At 50.8% G+C, this 23,282-nt stretch overlaps 1 protein-coding gene across 1 annotated transcript in view; it reads left to right on the top strand.

Annotated features, from left to right (window-relative positions):
- PLB1 (phospholipase B1) overlaps positions 1 to 23,282 on the top strand; it is a 127,034-nt gene that overhangs the window by 65,710 nt on the left and 38,042 nt on the right. Inside the window, exons 26-43 of the mRNA XM_014781358.2 lie at positions 1,175 to 1,256; positions 3,880 to 3,984; positions 4,104 to 4,199; positions 4,433 to 4,504; positions 5,605 to 5,643; positions 6,515 to 6,575; positions 7,331 to 7,389; positions 8,337 to 8,410; positions 12,839 to 12,882; positions 13,423 to 13,531; positions 14,950 to 15,001; positions 15,392 to 15,472; positions 16,022 to 16,087; positions 16,817 to 16,917; positions 18,314 to 18,395; positions 19,088 to 19,192; positions 20,300 to 20,395; positions 20,945 to 21,016. Coding sequence (XP_014636844.2) covers positions 1,175 to 1,256; positions 3,880 to 3,984; positions 4,104 to 4,199; positions 4,433 to 4,504; positions 5,605 to 5,643; positions 6,515 to 6,575; positions 7,331 to 7,389; positions 8,337 to 8,410; positions 12,839 to 12,882; positions 13,423 to 13,531; positions 14,950 to 15,001; positions 15,392 to 15,472; positions 16,022 to 16,087; positions 16,817 to 16,917; positions 18,314 to 18,395; positions 19,088 to 19,192; positions 20,300 to 20,395; positions 20,945 to 21,016 — 1,396 coding nt within the window. The remainder of the gene's footprint in view (positions 1 to 1,174; positions 1,257 to 3,879; positions 3,985 to 4,103; positions 4,200 to 4,432; positions 4,505 to 5,604; positions 5,644 to 6,514; positions 6,576 to 7,330; positions 7,390 to 8,336; positions 8,411 to 12,838; positions 12,883 to 13,422; positions 13,532 to 14,949; positions 15,002 to 15,391; positions 15,473 to 16,021; positions 16,088 to 16,816; positions 16,918 to 18,313; positions 18,396 to 19,087; positions 19,193 to 20,299; positions 20,396 to 20,944; positions 21,017 to 23,282) is intronic.

Genomic DNA, 23,282 nt, shown 5'->3' with positions numbered 1-23,282 from the left:
CCAGATTCGCTCTTGGAAATTAAGGGGTATCTTGGCTGCTTCCCTAAAGATCCATGCCAAACCTCACCTGGGGAGCCCAGACTGCACAGGTCCCCTGGGGAAGGCCAGAGGATGTATGAGCAGAGGGAGGATGGCTGCTGGATGACACATACCTATTTACGCGGCGGGTGTCAGGCGTGCTATTTTCAGCTGCTGACTCAGCCCCACTCCCACTTTCTCCAGTCACTGGGGCACACGGGGGTTCAGTGTATTCATTCCACTTCAGAGCAGCTCACCCCAAAGTCTCTTGCTGCTGATCTCTGCAGGGTTTTTAGGCAATCAAAGCTAAATGTTCAGAGTAGGCATTTGCCAGGTCTGTTCTCGGATCCGAAATGGTCAAGTTTCTGCCCAATTAGGCAGACGCAGGGTCATCTTGTCCTGCCGCCTCTCCAGTGTTCTTCTGTCTCAGTGGTCCAGCTTTCCTTGATAGTGCCAAGTCTACACTGAGCCAGCCACACTATTATCACTTCATCCCCCTGGACCAACAGCCCAGATCTGCAAGATGGCCAGCCAGGGCAGAGCTACAGACTGGACAGAACCAGGGATTCAGAGCTCAGGTTCAGACCAGATAGACTCAGTTCAACTCCTGGCTCCCTCACTCAGCATTCATGTGACCTTGAGAAGCCACTTAACCAGCTGAACTTCAGTTTTCTCATCTATAAAATGGGAATAATGATAATACAACTTTTAGAATAGCTAAAAGGAGTAAATGGATTAATACTCATAAAGCTCTTGGCACAGTAAACATTCAATGTGTCAGCCATCATGGTTATTGCTGTTGTCACCATTATTACTTAGAAGGAGGTGTGCCATATTCTGTACTGCACAGTCCTCAGAACTGTGCAGTACTGAGTTACCTGTCAAAAGGTAACTCAGCTCCTGTAAAAGTCACTCCTGCAGATGTCAGAAGACGTAATGATCTTGTTTTCATGAGCAAATCCAGGTCTGGGAAATTTCCTTCAGCTTCATCTGGTACAGTCAACAGGTTAGCCAACCAGGGCCCCCTTTAGCACAGACTTGTGATTCCTCCAAGTTAAATGTATTCTGAATCTCAAGCCAGCGTTTCTGCATCATGCATTCAGGCGATTCTGGTGATTTTGGTGGAGTGGGGACATCTCTTGGGTTTTGTGTGCAGGTCTCTGTGCCCCTGTGTCCTGCAGTTTGATGATAACTCAACAGAACTTGCCTCCCTCATCGAAGTGAATCAGAAGTATCAGGTAAGCGGGGAAGGGGTCCTCAGATCGCACAGGAACTGCTTACTGTGTGGTTTGATTGCTCTGGTTATAGAAAATGAGTACCTGCTTACGTTATTTTGACCCAGACTGGGTGTGAGGTTGCCACTGACCAGTTTGCAGATGTAAAGCGACCCTGCAAGGCAACAGGGACTGTGGTTCAATTTGTTTGAGTCAAGCTATAGAGCCAAGTAGCTCCACACACTCCCCAAATCTCAGTTCCTGGCCTTACACAAAGATGAAGATTTCCAATTGTCCATGGAGGCTGCAGTGAGCTTCCAACTTCCAGGTGGGAAACCCTTTCCATCCAAGAGAGTCTGCAGGATTCGGTGAGAGACCATGCATTCCCTCGGCCCTCCCCTCCCAGGGGATCGGGTGTTATTAGGGAGCACAGGGAGAAAGAAAGTCAGCAGATGATCTCTAGACATCTGTGGATTGTTCATTTTAGGAGTTTCTCCATCAAATCTTTGCCCAGAGCAGCTGACTCCCTTGACTATCTTGAGTGTCCCCCCCACATAGTCGTCCAGTCACTCGAAAGGACAATGGTAGTCTTCCAGCTCTTCTAGAGTGGGCTGCAAACAGCTTCCAGGGTGGATCCGTCCTTCAAGCCCATGGACTCATTGGAGCAGAACCACTTCCCTGCAGACTCTCTTGGGGCAGCCGTACCTGCCAGAGGTATCAGGGCCCAGGGGAATGAACCTCTGTTTATCATCCTCTGACACCATTGCCCAGCCCTCTGGGTGACTCCCTAGCTGCACTTCCTTTTGCTGTGAGCAGGCGCCTGTGTCTCCATGGCCCGCAGCAGGAGAAGGAAGGCAGCCGAGGTTATGGCCGTGAGAGCAAACCTGTTCCAGATGACGTTCTTGGATGCAAGCAACAAAAGCTTATGCAATCCTGGTTAATTTAATCAGATTTGTTATTTAAGCAGAATATCTGGAAGAGCTAGAAAGCTGTGGTCAGAGGCCAACACACTGGAAATCACAGAATCACGGAATTCTAAGGGCCAACCCATAAGAATCAAAATCAGGCCAAAGAACTAGTCCAGTGGAGATACCATGGACCCCACTGTCACTGCTGCTTCTAGGGACTGGATGCAGCTGCCACCCTCAGCAGAATGGATTCTGTGCCGTTCCTCCATCTTTCTAGCACTAGCTTCCTACCCAAAGCCCGAGGCTGGAGCATCGTTTGGGGGATGCTTGGGAATGTGCCCACACCCCCACTGTGAGGGGCATTGGGAAAGCCGGCATTTGTCTTTCTCACCTTCTACAGTGGGAGGCAGGCTGCTCTTCATATAGTGGAGTTTTTCAAACATAGGAGGTGGGTTCAGGTGCTGGGCAGCCAAAAAGAAGAACTATTCACCAAAATTGCCTTCACCGACCTCTCTAGATTGGCCAGCTCTTCCCAGGTCTGATCTTGGTTACCACTGAGACCCTGATCTAGCGTAGTGGAGAAGTTCACAGCTCAGCTACAAGAGGCTATCATGCCTCTCTCAGAATCCTCTCACCCTTCTTCCTGTAAAAGCTATAGTTCCCATCACTCTCCCTGGAGATGATTAATGCTATTAATAACCACCATGTGCCAGGCATTCTAGACACTGATTTTCATTTCTCAGGAGGTGCATGGTGCCACTGTGAGCCATTGTGGCTGATCCACAGAGTAACCAGTAGCACTGGAAGGGATTTGAGGGATAGTCTAGGTCCAGTGAGGAAATAGAGGTCCAGAGAGGGAAGGCATCTTGCTGAAAGTCACACAGCTAGTTAGTAGTATTGCACCTTCTGCCTTACTCAAGGGTCTGCCTGTAACCTGAGGAGATCCCCCTGGGAGATCAGAAGTGAAACATCCCCAGCATAGGGGCTCTCTTTCTGGCTGACCCTGAGAAAAGAAAGTACACAGTGTCCTCTGAAGTGACTGCACTAATGTTCCCAGGTATGTAAGGCTGACCTCCCTCTCCAGGCAGGGTCCTGGTCCCAAATAGTGGAAACTTGGCAAGCAGTGAAATGGCAGAGCCTGGCAGAAGTGGGAGCCAGAACTGGGATAACTGGTCTCCTGGAACTGAGCCCAAGTGGGAACTGGGAGAATACCTACTCTGTGACCCTCCTAGACAGATCTGAGAGTCTCAAAGAAGTGTGTGCACACAGGAGCACGTGCTCACACACACACACTAGGTGCAAGCAATATAAACAGGCATTAAATGTCGCTGTTCATTCACCTTTGATTTTCTGAACAAATGTAGGACAGAAATAAATTAAATGTAAGGATTACCCAAAAAAGTCTTTTAATCAAATACTTATCCACCCCTCCCCACCCCCGCCGTCTTTAATCAGAAGTTTTAAAAGGGGATCAAGCTGATGGACTTAGGTTTTTTCTTACCTTCCCTATTCTCAGAGCCTAAGCCAAATATATGCAATTGCAGCCGAGGTTGGGGGCAGGGGTTGAGATAAAGGCTGCTCTAAAAAGGAACCAGCTGGCTCCCGATCAGTTGAGATTTTGCTGCACATGGATTTCACTCAGAGGTCAGAGTCTGTTTAATTCTATGGCGGAGAAAGAGGTCCCATGGAGACCGAGCAGATGCAGGGAGCTCCCAATCCCATCCCTTTTCCTCCTGCAGGAGGGGACTCACGAGCTGGTTGAGAGTGGGCGATACGACACAAGGGAAGATTTTACAGTGGTCGTGCAGCCGTTCTTTGAAAAAGTGGACATGCCAAAGACCTCGGTAAGGAAAGCAAGCATCACGGAGAAGTGGGAGCCACAGATAGCACCCAGCTGTTTCTGCTCATCACTTATGCCATCCCACATCTCTAACATGGCCCCTCTTCTCTGCCCTGTGACCAGGAGGGGTTGCCTGACAGCTCTTTCTTTGCTCCTGACTGTTTCCACTTCAGTAGCAAGGCTCACGCCCACGCAGCCAGTGCCCTCTGGAACAACATGGTAAGACACCTGAGGAAGGAAACAACACTCTCCCTCTGATAAGAGAAAGACTCCAGAAAGCTTTCGGAGGGACTCAGAAGCCCGTCGCTCAATCTGTGTGATTCCCAGCACTGCAGCGATAATAAATCCCATTTCCTTTGTCCCTCCCTCCCATCTCCAGCCCTGACCTGCATCTGACCTTTCCGTTTTCACCACCTCTTTCTCACTCCCCATCTTCCTGCTTCTTGGTTTAGCTGGAACCCGTCGGCCAGAAGACAACACGGCATAATTTTGAAAGTGAGATCAGTATCGCATGTCCAAACCAGGTAGAGTGAAAAGCATATCCTTGCAATGGGTCTACCTAAAGCGTCTTTTCCAGCCTTGTAAAGACTCTCATTAAGCTCTCTCAGTTCATTTCATCCCAGATTCTCGCCCCCACCCTTGGCTCTGTTCACCTACCCATCCATTCCAGACTCGGTTAACCACCCACAATGCCCCGTCTGGTTGGACTGTGAGGAATGACAGCCCCCCAGTGGCCCAGAGGCTCTAGAAGCACAAGTCTGGGCTGCATGCAGCTCTTTCCAGCCTGGAAGAGAAACATGGCGGCACCATCCAGCTCTCATTTTGAAGGCAGAGGGCAGGGAGAATGTCAAGGGCAGGATGGTATAGAAGGACACCCCATGTAGCCACTGCCTCCATGGCAGGATGGGAAGAGCGAGGAACTGAGACCTGGAATAATATCTGCTAGGATGGAGGTGGGGAGTGGGGGTGGTCAGTTGGAAGCTGGATCTTGGGAGGCAGACATTAACTGGGAAGGCAGAGAAAGAACAAGACTCCCATGTTCACTCACGAATAGTCAGAAAGATTCTTGGACCTCTGCAGCCGACCCCTCACCTCTGTGAATTCCTCTATATTCCCAGAGAGATCCCAGGCCTGTGACTGACTACCACTAAGCTGGGATTTGTGTGGAGCGGGACCTCACAGCACCTGACTTTTCTTGCCTGAGCAGGAAGGAGCCCAGGCTGCTGCAGGGTGGGAGTGGCATGGGGTGGTCAGGGAGACATGGTCTTGTACTAGCAGAAAGTAGTGCTCTGTTGGGAGACGGCAAGGTTGAGAAAAAGGGGTGACACGGCTACCCCGGCCAGTGGGGTGGGAGGCGGAGAGCAGACATGCTCATTCCTAGGAGCCATTGCAGGGTTTATTCTAATTGTTTATCTGGATTGCAGAGAAGGACCCAGTGCGTGCTGGGAGGGAGCCCGCAGTGTCAGCCTGGCAGGGAGGGGCTTGGGAATGTGGAGCAGCGGAGGCTGAAAGTTTTGAAAGTGTTTATGCCAAGGTCAGCACTTCTTGAGGGCTGGTGGGAGTGGAGAGCAGTGCAGGAAGCAAGCGAAATTTGCTGTGGTTGCTCACCTCTCTCTTCTCACAGGACTGGCCATTTCTGAGCACCTACAAGAACAGCGTACAGGTATCTGCTTGTTGCTTCCTTTTGGCTCAGCGGTCAATGCAGTGGACAGCCCCTGAGCTGGGACTGGCCCAACAGGGCAGGGTGGGAACCTGGGCAAGAGTTCCCCATGGGCAGCTGGGGGGATTCACCCTCTGTCAAGTCCATCCACCTGCACCTGCAGACAGAGTGGAGGACAGAGGAAGCTCCATTGATAACAGGCCAGATAGGGGGCCAGCCAGTCAAAGCTCAGCTTCTTCAAAGACATAAGTGAAGATAACTATCCTCCTCATAATGCAGCTGCAGAAGCGCGGGTGGGGTGGTGTGAGGTGGGGTGGTTTTGTTACTGCCCCGCTTCTTGCATTGGATGGTGGAGGGAACTGAACTAGGTTAGAGCTCCCAGCCTGGCTGATATTCAAAATCACCTACAGGGCCGGCCCCGTGGCTTAGAGGTTGGGTGCGCGCGCTCTGCTACTGGCGGCATGGGTTCGGATCCCGGGCGCGCACCGACACACCGCTTCTCCGGCCATGCTGAGGCCGCGTCCCACATACAGCAACTAGAAGGATGTGCAACTATGACATACAGCTATCTACTGGGGCTTTGGGGAAAAAAAAGTAGGAGGATTGGCAATAGATGTTAGCTCAGAGCCGGTCTTTCTCAGAAAGAAGAGGAGGATTAGCACAGATGTTAGCTCAGGGCTGATCTTCCTCACAAAAAAAGAAAAAAAACCCCACAAAATCACCTACGGAGCCTTCTTCAAATGCTCTTCGAGGCTCCTCCGCAGGGTGGGCCCAGGAGCCTCTGTGTTAAAGCTGTCTGGGTGAGTCTGATGCCCAGCCAGCCTCTCTGGTCCCTTTCAACCCTGAGATTCTGGGATTCACTCCACGCCCTTAGGGTCATGGGAGCCAGCTGCTGTGCAGTGACAGAGCCCCTTCTGCCTCATCGCCCACCTCTGGTAAGCCCCCTATGACACATCAGGACCCAGGGCCCCGCCACAAGGACTTCAAGGCCAATGAGTGCCCTGATAAGATTTTTCATATGTAACTAAATGACACAGTTATGGCCAGTACTAGCTTTCTGTCTGAGTGGTCACATGGGACTCGTCCCTGCTTTGTCCCCCTCCACCCTGTAGTGACATCTTACTCAGCAGGACCCAAGATGGCCAGATCAGGAACTGTTTGCTGCCCTCCCACTTCAGCCCATTAAAGGGAACACCAGCGGAGGAGCCCTGTGAGTTCCCCTCTCAGTGGCCCAGCTCTGTGGTGTGACCTCACGGAGGCCCAGAGTTGGGGGTGGAGCACCCAGGGAGTCCGAAGAGAGAGCCAGCTCTGCAGGTTGTCCTGTGGCCCCGGGCTCTGCAATCACTGCCACCTGCAGTAGGGCTGGAAGGTTCCTGGAGTCTTTAGAAGAGATGTGGGGGCAGGGAAAGGCCCGACATGATTATTTCTCAGATTCTTGGTGGAAATCCAGAACCGAGCTCTGAATGGGCTGTGCGTCAGGCCCTGCACCTCATCTCAGATGGTTCAGTGCCCACCTGGTCATGCACTCAGGTCACAGCTGGTATCCCACGTGACCACTGACACTGAAGTGGTGGGACTCCACTCTGCCCACTCAGCCATCCATCCATCCCCTCTCTTTCTTCCTCTCCCTCAGCACCTCTCCCCCTCCCTTCCTTCCTATGGACTGAAGTGTGGCCACTTGTCTTTCCAGTGCACTCCCTGAGACCTGCAGATATCCAAGTTGTGGCTGCTCTGGGGGATTCTCTGACCGTAAGGACTCTTGGGCCCCTGGTGGGGTGGAGGTGGCTGTGTCAGTTGCAGGTCCCCATCCTCCTAACTCCAGAGCCTGCGCTCCTGACCTCTGCACTATCCCCCCTCCATCCTGGCTCTGTTCATCCGAGAGCTTGGCAATCGTCTGCTTTTGCAGCCACTTTCTCAATCAGGTGTGCAAGGGGAAATCTTTTTCAGGAGTGAACCAAATTGTTTCAGATAATGGAGGTTTTGAACACCTAACAAAACTTTTCCAACAGTTGCAAAAATATGTCATTTTGACTCAAAAAATCTTCTAAACCTCCCTATGTAGGTGCTCTTCTCCCGTTGGATTATGCTTTACAAGCAGCTCAGACCCTCACATTTGTTTCCTCTTTGCATCTGCATGAAAAGTAGTGAAGATTCCACAGTTGTGGATAAAGCTCTGCTCCTAAGTTCCAAGAAATAAGGCCCTTTTACCACCCCCGATCGCCACTTTCCGACAGCACTTCTAAGGCCATGAGATTGCCTTACAGAATGTCCCAGAAGGAAAGAGGAGAAATGTGGCGTTTATGAAGAATCTGTCCACTGCAGTTCACTCACATCTATAGGCTCTTTCTTCATGCTTAGAAAGAACGTAGGAGCATAAGGCTGGGAGTAATAATATAACAGTGTCTCACATTTGCAAAGCACTTTAGAGTTTTCAAACCATCTTTACAACTATGATCCAATTTGGTCATTCAAACAATCCCATGAGATAAGCAGGGCACAGCCTCAGGTCAGTAGGGAGGCAGCTGAGGGTCGCAGAGGGCACACAGCTGGGAGGGAATGTTGCAGAACGCCAGCCCAGGGCCTTCTGACTCCAAGTCCAGCATTCCCCTCATGCCACAGTGAGCACAGAAGCCCTGCATGGCCTCCCTTTTCTCTGACTTGCTGATTTTCCTATGGATTTTGGTATGTTTTCAAAGGCTGGCATTGGAATTGGCTCCAAACCGGACGACCTTCCCGATGTCACCACTCAGTATCGGGGGCTGTCATATAGGTAATGTTAACCCTTGACCCCCTCCCACCCCCAGCTCACCCCCAGAGATTGGGTGGGGGTTTGTTTCCTGTAAATGCTTAAGTACCAAAGAGCAAGGACCGGGTCCGAAAGGGGCTTTCCGAAGGAAAATGTATGTATTCCAGCAAAATGTGACAATATGGTGAATAGAGAGGATGTTTTACTGTTGATAACATTTTCTTTTCAATTGTGCGGAAAAAGCAAACCAGGATTCTTATCAGACTCCTGGGTCAACAAATCCAACATGAAATGCACCCGAAAAGCACCAAATCACTGTCTTCACCTGCCCTTGTGCATGTATCTGTGTACATGTAGATGCTCCTGCGTCTTTGTTTACTGTCTGTCTGTATTCATGTTGTTCTGTAGTCACACCTCTGCCTTTACGTGTATGTACACATCTGTCCAGAAAACTCTGAAATGCAACACACACTTCAGGGGAAATAACCAAGACAAGATCACAGCTGACAGGCATTGCTGAGCCCCTCTCGTGTGGCAACATGATACTAGGCATCAAGGCGGGCGGATGAGGGGGATGTATGGCAGCAGAGGCAAATGCTTATGCTCAACTGGCAAGTGCTATTTAAGAGTAAAAGATGCCTGAGTGCCTCAGGAATATAGAAGAGGGAGTCACCAACCCCACCAGCAGGGATAGGAAGGCCTCCCAGAGCAGGTGGTACCCCAGTTATGTCTTGACAGATTAGCAATTAGGCGAGAAAGGGCATTCCAGACATGGAGGTAGAAATCTCGTGGTGTGTCGTGAGTGGTTGGATGTGGGTTTTCTTAAGTTTCTTTCTTTCCTAGTAAAGTCCATGTTTCCGTATGCTTCACAGTAATCAGCGAGTAGCTCAGAATTCTAAACAACTAGAACAAAGCCAGCCAGCAGAGGGCATAGTGCTAATGAGAATCTGGGCAGCCCAACGAGGCCCTTGCCTCCTCCCTTTTCCTCAGAGTAAATTCAAATAAAATGTCTCTTCCAAGAAAGTGAGAGGGAACAGTGTGGGGACAGTTCCCGGCCAACTCTGAGGAGAGTCCCAGAGAGAAAGGTTTCCCTGGCTGGGACAGAGGCGTCCTCAGAGAGGATCCAGGCGTGGGTAGCGTGAGGACAGCACCGGCTGAGAGCTGAGGTAAATGCCTCCAGGCTCCCCAGGCCCCCAGGCTTCCACATTCCCTCAGCCAGGCAGGTGGTCTCTGACGGGCTGGAGGAACAAAACAGAGCCTCGCCTCCTGACCGCTCTGCCCCAGGTGTCACTGAGGCTTCAAGAAAAAGAAAAGCCAAAGGGAGAGACAGAAAGCAGAGCTTATTACAAGCAAGAAAAAGGATGAGGTGGTGGCAGCTGCACTTACCTCAGCGAAGGAGGCAGTGGCCTCACATCGTAGTGTGGGAAAACAGAAAATCAAATAGACAAACCAGCCAACAGATGATAGATAAGCTGCACCTGGTGGTGCAGTCTGGGGAAGTGAGGCAATCTGCCCAACTTCACGAACAGTTCAACTGGACAGGTTCCTGGGATTCACATACAAACGGGCAATCTTTTGCTAAATGTTTCTCTCTGCAGAACAATGGAAAAGTTCAGCCATTGCTCTGTTTCTTGCTACAAGTAAGGTCCAGTAAGAACTAATGTTTCAATCTTTTAGTTCTAATTCCAAGGCCTTGTGTATTCAATGGCTGCTGTCCCTTTAAACCCTGTATTCTAAATGTTTCAAATACCTGCCCCAAGATCCACCTGTGTTAAAGATGAAAGTTCTGGGTCAGAGTCTGAGAGACAGTTTGATGATTGGTGGAATATATAGACTAGTGTTTCCCAAAGTGTGTTCCATGGCACACTAGCCCCAGGCGTGTTCCTGAAAAGGGCAAAATTCTTTGTATTTTGGGGAAAACATTACCTACTATATCCTTTCTCTGGGGAATTCACATGCGTGTTAGCATATTAAAGGGTCTGAGAAGCCCTACAATGAAGCAATCTGTTTAAATTGTATCTGTTTAATCCAGTGTTACCCTTAATCCCAGAACTCTTTCTTTGTTCATAATACCTATTAGCATCCCCTGGGAAATGTCATGCAGTAGACTGATCTGAGAAAAGCAATTTTTTCGAAGCCGTTAAAGATTCTGGATTGGACATACTAGGCAATTAATGATTCTACGTAAATTCAGAATGCAATTTGAGCCTCTTCCTCCAAGGAAACAGGAAGTGGGGAGAGTGGACCTCATACAGTTGGACGGGGGAGGAGACCCAGAGTTCTTGGGAGGTGGGTGTCTGTGAGCAGGACCTGCAGAAGGAGGTTTGGCTGTGAATATTTCCAAGGCCCCTTGACCTGTGAGGCTCATATGCCAGTGAAAGTTTTCAGCTTTGGCCAGCTTAACAGTATGGCAGGCCCAGGGGTCTTGAGAGCTTTACCTTTTCTTCAGTTGAAATAAGTTTGCTTGTTTGGCATCAAAGGACCAAAATAAAATTTACTTACCAAAAAATGCATTTTTTTGTATTACTCATTAGGAGTCCAATCTCATATTACTGAAACTCCTTCAACAAATGTTACTGAGCATCTACTCTGTATTTCTCTGTGCCTCGTGGGTGACAACAGATGACAGCCTTGGAGCTCATGGTGTAATATGAATTACATTAATCTGAAGGGTCTCATGTAAACTAGATGTTCCATATCGATCTATTTTCTTTCATGTTTCACATAGTTCTGATCAAAACCAGGGCTTAAATATTTTTGTTCCTTTATATTTATTTGTATAATTCTCTCTTTTTTCCTGGAATTATTCACTCTAAAATGGGCTCAGAGAGAGATGTCTGTAGCCTATTGGTTTGATCAGCCACCACACTGGTTTTAGAACAAAGATACTTTTAGATGAAAAATTACAATAGAAAGTACTTGATGTCTGTGTGTTTGTGTATATCTCTATGTTTCTGTTTATATGTTTATGGAAGGAGGAAAGGAGGCAGAGTTAGAACACAGTGATTGGAGGAGGTCTATGGATATACGATTTCCTGTCAAGTGTAAGGTGTTCTGATTAAGTGCTTTTAGTCCAAAGAAAGAAGGATCAGGAAGCCGCTAAAGCAGCAGCTGTGTGTAGAGTTGAGCTGGAAAAGAATCGGAAGCTCAAACAAATGCCCAACCACCAGCCAAGTTAGGTTCAGACATCTGATAGGTGGGAGGGAGATACCTGAGTGAGGAAGAAGGGCAAGGCTTGCAGGGCATCTTTACAAAGTCAACTTCATCCCAAGCATTCCCTTGAAAGAAGAAGAGCCATGACGTTGGTTCATGACCTGTCCTTTGGAAGTCCCTATGTACTCGTGGGCTGAATGCTAACACTGTGTTCTCAAAATCTATTAGCCTGGAGTAAAATGCTGGGATTGAGGAGGAAGGTACAGAAGAAAAATGTCAGCAAATACAGTATATCTGAACATTGGACTTTGTTAAAGTAGAAATACTTCTCTCCTTGCCTCCCACATGAATTCACTTTATTTTTTATTTTATTTTTTGTGTGTGAGGAAGATCAGCCCTGAGCTAACATCCGTGCTAATCCTCTTTTGTTGCTGAGGAAGATCGGCTCTGAGCTAACATCTATTGCCAATCCTCTTCCTTTTTATTCCCCAAAGCCCAGTAGATAGTTGTACGTCCTAGTTGCACGTCCTTCTAGTTGCTGTATGTGGGACGCGGCCCCAGCTTGGCCGGAGAAGCGGTGCGTCGGTGTGCGCCCGGGATCCGAACCCGGGCCGCCAGTAGCGGAGCGCACGCACTTAACCGCTAAGCCACCGGGCCGGCCCATGAATTCACTTTAAATGCATGAAAGTGAATGAAATTTTGAGTGTGTCTTGAGGTTAGATTGAGGCCCATAAAAGTAGATTAGATTAGATGAAATTAGATTGGGTATCGGAAGGCAGTGAGAGGCCATCCCCTGAACCTTCTAGTGGAATTGACCTCACCACTGGGCAGAGAAGAGCTTATCCATTTTCCAAAGGTTTCCAGCTCCAGCTGGTTTTTAGTTACCTTTATGGTTTTTAATTTCCTTTAGAAGGTTAATTGACCCCTATGCACCTCAGCTTCCTACTCTGTGACATGGAGATAGTCACATCTACGTCATAAGCTCATTTGGAGATGTGAGATAACTAATGTAGAGAATCTAGCTCATGGCTGGGCACCAAGTAGATACTCAGCTGAATGTTCTCCCTCCTGATTTGGTGGAGAAAAGAAACAGCTCTCTTTTGCCTTCAAATTCTGGATTTGGAGGGAACCAACCCATTGGAGAATTCAAATTGTCTCAGAATCCCTCAAACACAAAGAGATGGGACTGGCACATCTTACAGGTGCTGATGGCATGGGCACTAAGAAAGGTGGGGGTGCCCTTTCCTAAACCCCATGTATTGATTCAGTCTCTTTCACTGGCTTGCTCACTCCCTACAGTTCAGGAGGGGATGGCTCCCTGGAGAACGTGACCACCTTACCGAGTAAGTAGCTAGGGGCTTGAGTCTGTCCACTCGTTCCATCTGACCCCTAGGCTTCCTGAGAGTGTCTCAGCTAAGAAAGGAGGAAATAACATCTTTGCTATGGACTGCCATTGAAGTGGGAGGAGAGGCGTGAACAGGTCGCTGAAGGGAGTGGAACAAACACTGTATTTGGAGCCCGGGGACCTGGATTCAAGCCCCGACCCTTCTGTGTGCTTGCCAGGTGACCGAGGGCAAGTTACCACACATTCTGAGCCTCAGCTTTCTTTCACTGGCCCAGAGGGTGCAGACAGTCCAATGAGATAGCAAGTATTCGCTGCACCGTGAATTGTTAAAAAGAAGAAAAATATTGAGAGGTTCTTGCTGCCTGGGCCCACCCTGTCATCGAGTCATTTCAACTCAAAGAGGCCTCAAGTCCTGTCAGGCACACACCCCACCTCCCTGCCTCCCCTGGCCTGCCTCTCTCCAGGACCCTAGACCAGAGAAGATAGCCTGGCCTTCCGTCCTAAGCTCTCTGTGTCCTTTCACCCCCTCCTCTTCCAGATATCCTTCGAAAGTTTAACAGCAATCTCACAGGCTACGCAGTGGGCACTGGTGACGCCAATGATACCAATGCGTTCCTCAATCAGGCTGTTCCCAGAGCAAAGGCTGAGTATGGCATCTGGGGAGGGACCCTTGGGGGAAAGGGGGCGGGAGGCACGTAGTCCCTGTAAGATTGTAATGCTGACCTCTGTGTGCAAAGGGAACATTTATCCGTTTGCGGCAATGATTTGAGAGGCTCTCTGCCCTGTGATTAAGGCCACAGCAGGGAGGCTGGAGAGGCTGGAGCTTGGACAGGGGCCATACTCCTGAACGCCTGACCTTGCTTTCATGTGCAGCATGTTCCAATCATTCAACTAACTGACCAGCCTTCCCCAGTTTTTAAAACTTCCCACTGCATGATGGCGCAGGGAGATTCACTCTCTCCAAGCTTCGCAAGTGGCAATTCCCAGGAAAGATCCAGGTGTGCCAACCAAATGCACGGACAAGCCAGAATCTGCAGTCCTGGAGGCCTCTGGGGCGACGAGTCATGTCCTGTCCCTAGCCCCGCTATGGAGCTAACAGGAAATGAAAAGCCATTGGCAGCTGAAGCAGAATGGCTCAGCCCCCCAGGATACTCTCCCAAGGAGGCCCCTCGCCCTACTCCTGGAGGCCCCAGCAGCCTGGGTCTCCTTGCTCCATGCAGCTCCTGGCCCAGCCGTCTGAGCCTCTGTCACACTGTCATCATCTTGCTCAGGCCCACAACCTCTGGTTGACAGGCATGGCCCCCAGACCGGTTCACCTAGCCCAGGAAGACCCTTGTTGGTAATAGAAACAGCTGGGGACAGGTGGTCCCGCTGCCAGGTCCCCGAAGACTACCATGCAGTGGATCCATCTCACCTAGGGGCCTGAACTGGTGGGGAGCTCGGGGCGCCTGAGATCTAGTCCTTCCATGAATTGTAAACCCAGGCACATGGACAGTGGATATTTATTCCCCATCTCTTTCTAAAAGAAGCATTTAGATAAGTTTACCAAAAAAATAACATATACATAGGAGAAAAATCACAGCCACTAGGAGGGAAAAAGAGAAAGCAACTGGTCAATATAAGCATTTTTATGGTTATTGTGCCTGAACATCAAATTCTCAGCTTCCTGGTAGCTAGGGTGAAAAGGGTAAGCATGCTAAAACTTTCATAGGTCTAACTTCAGGATCTACACCAGTTCTTCAAAGGTGACAAATGGTTTTCTAGCATGGAATCCTGAAAGATGTTCTGCATGTGGAATTCTAGAAAGGAAACCATAAGCAACAAATATAATTGGCAGTAACCTTGACTACAGCTTTAGGACAAACACACAATTGGCTTTTCAAAGGGTTATTTGTTGTGATAACTCTCCAGAACAGGCAAGTTTCTCCTTGTCCCTGAGCTTCAGGGTCTCGGCCAGTTCATGCAGTGGGCATAATGCCATGGAAACCTCCAGTTCAGACACATTAGCAGGAAAAATCTGAGCACCATTCCTCAACAGAAGGACTTATTTTTCTCTCCTTCTCAGGGACCTTACAAACCAAGTCCAGGCTCTGGTGCAGAGGATGAAAGATGACCATGTGAGTCATATTTATGGTTATTTTTAAACACTAATTTTCTAACCCACTAAAGCTGTCCCCAAAGGAAATGGACAGCCATGAAAAGTAGTAAGCACCCTGTCACTAGAGGCATTCAAGCAGCAGTAGGGCAGCCCCTGTCAGAGGCTGGCTGGAAGAGATTATGTCTGTGAGAGGAGGTTTGTTATTGGTGATAATGACCTTGAAAGTCCCTCCTGATGCTTAGAGTCTGTGGTCTATAAATAAACCTATGAAATTCGTTCAGCTCTGAGATTCTGATTCTAGTATTTCAAGTGGGCAAGGAAGTCTTAAAGGATTGAATGGATTTTGTAGAGCTGTGGCATTTTTGTTTATTTGTTGCAAATCATCAAGCATTTTCCTCCCTCTGTGTAGAGAGTAAATTTCCACGAGGACTGGAAGATCATCACGGTGCTGATCGGAGGCAGCGATTTATGTGACTACTGCACGGACTCGGTAACGGGGCCAGGCCAGGCCTCCTCACTGCTGCTAACCTTGACCTGTAGGCCTTGGAGATCCTCTCTGAGAACAGTCCCTAGACTTGTCCAACTACACTTCTGTGTGTGTGCATACACACGCACAGTTCATGCACATGCACACACACTTCTTACCCCACGAGCCTCAAGTTTCTGGCTCTACCCCCATGTCCCAGGTGGTGTGAGGCAGCAGGTGGCAGGTATACGGTGCTTCTCTTCCCCTTTCTTATGATTCCTGAGAATTCAGAAAGAGAAGAAACTGTAAACCCCAGGTGGTTGGAAGGAGGACTCTGCACTTTCTGCTCCTGAACTATAGCTCCAGCTGAAGGTTCCAGTCTTCTAGCTGGCCCATCTCTGACAATAGCGAGTAGTCAACTGTTCATCTCAGCTTCTGACATGATGAGATCGTCACAGCTGGAGGCCAGAGGGAGAACAAGTCCTTGGGGCTGGAGCCAGCAGGGGGCCCTACAACAGCCCAGCTGCCCTCTCCCCTAACCAGCTCCTCCTCCCCGCTCCTGTCTCTTCCCAGAATCTGTATTCAGCAGCCAACTTTTTTGAGCATCTCCGCAATGCCTTGGACATCCTGCACAGAGAGGTGGGTGGGGGGCTCCACGGCCTCAAGTTTCTGGCTCCACCTCCAGGTCCCAGGTGGTGTGAGGCAGCAGGCGGCAGATATACGGTGCATTATAGCTCACACATGGTGGGGTTAAAGGTGGATGGGGGAAAGAAGGTGAAGTGCTCCTTCCCCTGAAGGAGACAGCCAAGGGCGTGGGCTCCTTCCCTTTCCAGAGTTTGGGGCCTACCCTCAAGAAAGCCTCATTCCATGCGGAGTCAGCCCAGAAGGATCTCAGGCTTGGAGAAGGGAAGGCAGTGTGTGCACTAGTTGTACCCCGACCACCACCTGGGACATTCCCTGGTGGCGGCAGCTGGGTGGCTTGCAGGCTGGGCACTGCACTCTGAGCCGTAGGGTGTGTCTAGAGCAAGCCCCTCTCTGGTCCTGCCCCCGGCAGTGCATTCTCTCCCCATCATCTGGCGTGGACAAGCTGCTCCAGCTGCCCAGGGAGGGGGGCACACTGACCACCAGATGCTTCTCTGAGTGGCTGAGTCCCCAGCCTGCTCAACAGAGTTACTCCAGGTTGGGCTAGAGGGAAAGGGTAAAGGGCTAATGTCCTGGCAAACGGGGCACCTATCTCACCAAATTTTAAGTTCACCAACTGGTGGCTGAACAGAGCTGAACTCTCAGCATTTAGACTTGGTCGGCCAGGAGGCACCATTCATGCTACAGCCCCTGGAGCCCCTCTCTCATGTGCAGCCTTGCCCTTAGGTGCCCAGAGCCCTGGTCAACCTCGTGGACTTCATGAGCCCCATTGCCATGCGGCAGGTGTTCCTGGGGAACCCAGACAAGTGCCCAGTGCAGCAGGCCAGGTAGGCAGGTGCTGGCTGCCCCAGCCAGAAAAGGGCTCACCTCTTGGTCTGGCTCACACAGTGGTGACTCCTTGGGGTCTTTGTGACTTGGTCTGTCCATGCGTCCAAGTCTGTAAAGAGGGTCTTGTGCCAAGACCACCCCCTTCTCGGAGGCCAGAGCCGTGGCCTCCCTCACCCAACCTCAGGGTGCCAGCAGGAACCTCTATGATATGGGGAAGCCACAGGGTGAGAGATCAGGGCTGGGACAAATTCTGGTGTTTGAGAGGCAGTGGAGCCCAGCCTGTGAAAAGAGGCAACATATAGGGATATATACTTTTGTGGTCAACCTATAACAGAAAGCGAGGAAATGATGCACCAATTCAGTTACCTTTATGGGGAAGGACACAAGGGAACTTCAGATTGGGAGTGTTTTGTTACTCAAGATGAGTGAGAGGTACACAAGTGTGTGTTTTATTATTCTTCATACCTTATACTTTGTTGTTGTTAGTGCCATTGAGTTGATTTCGACTCCTAGAGACCCCGTGTACAGCAGAGCGGTCTTTTTGCGCCCTCCTCTCACCTTCCAGCGCTGTATCAGACAATGCTCCGCTGCTATTCATAAGGTGTTCATGGCCAATTTTTTTTGGAAGTGGGTGGCCACGTCCTTCTTCCTAGTCTGTCTTAGTCTGGAAGCTCCTCTGAAACCTGACCACCATGGGTGACCCTGCTGGCATAGCTTTCAGCATCATAGCAACGTGCAGCCACCAAAGTATCACAACCAACAGATGGGTGGTGTGGTTCCCTGACCAGGAACAAACCTGGGCCACAGTGGTTAGAGCGCCGAATCTTAACCACTAGACCACCAACCTTATACCTACCTTTATTTATTTAACAAATACTTTTTAGAACTTACTGTGCACCAGGCTCTGTTTTGAGGCTCTATTTAGAGATATCATTTTTAACATTAAGTATATTTTATGGGTATGAAATAATTCATAATCAAACAAAAGGGGACACAGTGGGGCACTAGTGTGAACCAAGGAAGTGTCTGAGGGCATGAGCATCAGAGGCCCCAAAATACCAGCTCCAGTACCAAAGGATGCATTTTTATTTTATTTTTAAAAACTGGACATTGAATTTTCATTGCCTACATTCATTTGCTCAGCATAATTTGCTGCAGCCCCAGCGCCTGAAGTCCAATGCTTGTTCTCTGTTAATGTGAGAGGGTGCTCCTTCAGACACCCTGGAGACTTTCTCCAGGCCCCATGTAGGCCTGCAACTGCCCCTGAGCATGTGTGTCAGAGCCACAGGGCACGTGTGCTCCAAGCCAGGGCTCCCGGGAGCTGCCCTGTGCAGCAGAACCAGCCCCTGACCAGAGCTTCCCCTCTGGTCCTCCTGCCTCCCTCTCTTTGTGCAGCATTTTGTGTAACTGTGTTCTGACCCCACGGGAGAGCTCCCAAGAGCTGGCCAGGTTGGAGGCCGTCACCGGAGCCTACCAGGTGAGACCAAGAAGGAAACCAGTCTGTGTGCTCTGCCCCCACTCGCTGTAACACACCAGCCCAGAGCCCCCTAGGGGAGGCACCCAGGGAAGGGAAGAACTGTTCGGGGTTTGAGGAGAGACTTCACCATCCTGGGCCCTTCCTCTGCCCCACCTGGCTGAGCTGTCTCAGATACCCCTGTTGGAGTCACCTCAAAGGAATCCAGGTGGCAAAGTTCTCATTGCTGAGCTGCCCTAGGTGGCTTAACTCCAATGCTTGGCCTGAAGAAGGCAGTACCCTGGATGCCCCATGGGACCCCTCTTCCTCCCTTGCACCCTGGCGGCCCAGCTTCTCCCACCACCACCATCCCCCACCTCCTCAACAGGTAGACCATGGGGAGGGAGATTGCAGATCCTGGGCCTGGGGGCTCTCTGGAGACTCTTCCCAGGATTTTATTCTTTGTGGGATGTCCTGCCTGGCCCTTCAGAGCTTGCAGTTCACTTAAAACCAAAACAAAAAGATGACCCAACCTGTTTCCAAGTCTCTGGAAAGATTTGCAATCAAGCTCACTTGTGTTCTCAAGGGAAGGGCTGAGTCAGCCCCTCTGTCCAGGGAGCTGGGGGCAGGGGCGCTGCCCCACTCCCACCCTTGACCCACTGGGCACCTGGCCAGCCCAGGGCCTGTGCTGAAGGCACCTGTGTGTGTGTCCCCAGAGCAGCATGCGTGAGCTGCTGGAGTCGGGTCGCTACGACACCCAGGAGGACTTCTCTGTGGTCCTGCAGCCTTTCTTCCACAACATCCAGCTCCCCGTCCTGGCGGTACGCTCCCTGCCCTCCCTGATGGGGCTCCTGGATGGAAAAGGAAATTCAAGGCAGACATGCCCAGTGTTTCCATGAGAGTGTGAATAAAGTGAGAAAGATGTAGCCAGCTCTCCAGAGGCTGTTCTGGTAGGTGCAGCCTCCTTGAGCATCTGAGCTGCATTTCCAGAGGGATCCTGATGTGGGATGTTCTCGTTACTACTGAAAGCAGCCTCATTTTATTGAGCACCTCCCTCAATATGTGCCTCCCACACATAAAATCTTCACAACTACCTTTTGAGGTGAGTCTTATCATCCCCATATAACAGAGGCTCAGAGATGTGAGGTATCCTTCCTAAAATCACATAGGAAATAAGGGACAGAGACAAGATTTAAACGTGTCCAACCCCACATTATTCACTTTCTGCCGCACGCACTACACTGCAGTTATAAAGGAAGGTGCTGGGTATTCTGTCTCCGCGCTGGCTATGCTCTCCGCCTGACACTTTCACTCCCAGCAGAAGAGCTCTGTGAGTGGACCACTGTGAGGACTCAGTTCTGTCCACCTGGGCCTCCATCCTAAGGGCCTCTCCTAACTGGAGGGAAGTGGGATGAAGCTTTGAGTGCCCCTGAGTGCCTCAGGAGAGAGGAGGGTGGCATGCTGCCCTGGCGTTGGCTTTGCCCAGAACTGCCCCAAGGCTCGGCCCTGTTCTTCCCACCAAGACCACTGGGTCCAGCTGGCTGAGGGCTGGGAAGTAGTTTTCCCCAGCTGGCTGGCCAAGACTTCCTCAGAGACTAGGATCTCTTTCCCCCAACCACAGCACGGCTAGGGCATTATACCAAAGTGCGTAAAAATAAATATGGCACTTGTTTGATTAAATCATGGGAATTGTGGGGCCAGAACAGAGGGTGATGGTTCGAGGTCACCTGGGGCTGTTGATCTGTGGGATTGCTCTGATCTCCCTCTTGAGGTGAGCATGCCCAGAAGGAGTCCAATGGCTGGGAACACCCCCAGGGGGAGGAGGGTGTTGAGTGGTCAAGCCCAGGGGGGTCAGGCCCATCAGCCGTGGCTCCCCCTCCAGCCTCTGCACCAACAGGATCTTGAGGAAGTTCATTACTCTCCTTTAGGATGGGCGCCTGGATACGTCCTTCTTTGCCCCAGACTGCATCCACCCGAACCAGAAATTCCACTCCCAGCTCTCCAGAGCCCTTTGGGTCAACATGGTAAAATAAGTGGGTGTCCCTGGTTCTCTGGGGTTCTAGTCTGCAGCAAAGTACAGCCCCTATAGAATGGAGTTTCTTCTTGGCCTCCTTTTGCAAGTAACAGCGGAGCAGTGGCTGGCACATCTGTAGAAGTCTAGAGAACTGAAAATACGGAATCCTTATGGTCCAGGATCAACTACCCCCTCCCCTCTGTGCTTTGAACTGTGATGAGGGTCTCTGCGTGAATGCGAGGTGGTGCTCTCATACTCATTCAACATTTTCTTTTACGTGCCAGCAACTGTGCCAGGCAGTTTACGCCACGTTGTCTCATGTAAGCCTCTCAACAGCCCTGCAAGAGAGGTGTTAGGAGTTTATGAGGAAGCTGAATCCTAGGGAAGCTAAGAGACGTGCTCAATATCTCACAGCTGGCAACCAGCAGAGCCAGGAGTGGAAGCCAAACGCCCTGAAATCCCATTCCGAGCTTCCCCCACAGCAGGATGCTGCCAGGGAATGTTCACTTCAGTGGAAACAAATTAGTACACCTATGTCTCTCTTTTCTTCCCCAATCAGTTTGAACCACTAGGAAGGAAAACGGATACGCTGGACCTGGCAGTAGACATCCCCCTCTCCTGCCCCCCTCAGGTAATAAGGGAGGCCCTGCTTTGTTCCTCTCCAGAAACCCGGAGCTCAGACCTCACCCTCCCCGCTCCCTGCTCCACCACAGCCTCCTCGGTGCCCATCTTGCCCAGCGACCAGGAGCAGATGGACTTTGGAGGATGGAAGGAAGTCGATGAGAATGGAGAGGGAAGAAAACACAGAAGCACTTATTGCTTTGGGAATGGGAGAAGCAGGTGGGAGAGGAGGCCTGGGCCTGGGCAGAGGGAGAGGATCAGGGTGAAAGAGGTGGATTCTGGAGAAGGGGAGTCAAGAAGCCAGAGGATGGCAGGAAGGCACATTTTAGCAGCCGCACTTGGTGCAGATGGGAAGTCTGACTGCAGGTTGGAGGCCTAGTGAGAAGACAGCCGGGCTCAGAAGTTGTGCTTAGGGGTCGCAGAGTTTCCAGCAGGGATAGGGTCAAAGAGGAGAGGCCGGGAGCTATGTGGAGGAGGGACAAGTAGGACTGGCCTCGCAATAACTGGGGTGAGACTCAGCTCAGGGCTCCTTTTAAGGAGGAAAATGTAAGCAGTTGTTAAACTTGATTTCAGGCCTGGGGTGGGGGCAGGTTCATATTCCCATGGCTGTAGTTCCCTCTTCTAGGCCCTGTCTTATGGCTTTTTAACCAAATAAGGCCGAGGCCAGGGAGCCCTCAGCGGCAATAAAAGCAGAGGACCTGACCCAAACTGGGAGGCTCCCTCCTGGGTCGGGCTGCATCCCTCTCTCCCGCCCTCCTGGCAGGGCAGGGAATGGACCTGCAGCTCCCCCACGTGTCTGCCAGAGCTCCAGAGAGAGTGTGCCCCTGCTGTAACCCATGCTCCCTGTCTCTGCCTTCCCCACCTCGTCTCAGCCTGCTGTACTGTCAGCCCATCAGGGGAGTAGGAGCGGTGGGAGGAAGGGCTACAGAAGTGCGGGCAGTGGTGGCAGAGGGCTCAGTTACTGGGTCTAGTGCTTGAAGCAAAGGAAATGGTCGAATGACGTAACAACCAGTGCAACATGGATGGCTCCAGTCCAAATGGTCAGCTGCTGGCCGAAGAGCTGGGGCAAGGTCCTAGGGGGCCCTACTGTTCCCAGTGTAAACCCTTTCATTGCTAGATCCTGAGCTTTTCCTGGGGTGGGGGATAGGGGAGGGGCCGAGGCAAGCCGGGTATTGCTGGCATTTGGGGACTCACAGCTGTGACTATAAACCATACTGGAGGTAAGTATTTCAATATTTTAACAACCCATATGGTCATACTGAACATCAGCCACAGAAAACCCTCTCCAATCTGCCAACTCCCTTTCCATTAAATAGTAAAAGTAATAACAACCCATACCAGGGAGCCGTCATTTGATCTTCTTCCCCACAAATGTTTATTAAGTACCAAGTTGGAGTGTAGGCACTAGATCAGGGAGAGCCCTGTCACCATGGGCCTCAAGGTGACCTGTGCCCCTCTCTGCCCCAGGCCAGCCAAGGGGCCCTGAAATGGTTCCGCTCCACCCTGCGCTCAAGCCACTGTGGGCTCTGCTCCTCCCTCTGGACAGAGCCTGACTGAGCCTTGGTGAGCAGAGGAGAGCAAACCCAGCCTCCTGGAACGTAGAGGCCTGGCCTGGGAGAAGCGGTTGCTAGGCAACCCCAGAGCCCATTCCAAAAGGATTCATCTGTTGGCCAGACCAACTTCGTTGCACCAGGCAACGTAGTATTCTGCGTTCCTCAGGCCCCATCTGCTCCCTCCTGGGTCTCTGGAGCTACATAAAAGTCCACCAGCATCTCAGTGTGAGCTGCCAGGGGCCAGGCAGCACATATTTTTTAGTCCTAGCTGTGTCTAAACATAGAGGCAACCAGCAGGACCCAGCAGGAAGGAGGAGGCCAAGAGGGTTGTGAGCACTGGCAAGCTTTCTCAGCCTCCTCCCTGCCCCTCCTCCATCCCCGGTCAACTTCAAGGGCATTCTGCCAGCCACGCTGGGCACTTGACTGTACTCTGTGGATTTCTGTTGGACTTTCAAGTTGGACAAATTATTTTACAACCAGCTTTTGATTAGCCGCTCTGTGGACTGTGACTGTTGTCCCCTTCCTGCCTTCATCACCTCTCTGTCCACTCCTTCCCTAACCTGGGGCGGTGGCTGTGGCTCCTCAGGCTCTGAAGAAACCAACAGAAAGACCTGCACAGTCCTTCTTCACCTCTGTCCTTCTTGTCATCTCTAAGCATTTGTCCAAGTTAACCACCTCCTCCTCCTCGAAATTCATTCCTCACCACATACATGGATACAAAGC

This window comes from Ceratotherium simum, chromosome 11, assembly GCF_057802395.1.
Source record: "Ceratotherium simum simum isolate JZ-2026a chromosome 11, ASM5780239v1, whole genome shotgun sequence".
Classification (NCBI taxonomy): Eukaryota; Metazoa; Chordata; class Mammalia; order Perissodactyla; family Rhinocerotidae; genus Ceratotherium; species Ceratotherium simum.
Note: the sequence above shows the minus strand (reverse complement) of the source record. Positions and strands in the feature narration are given on the sequence as shown.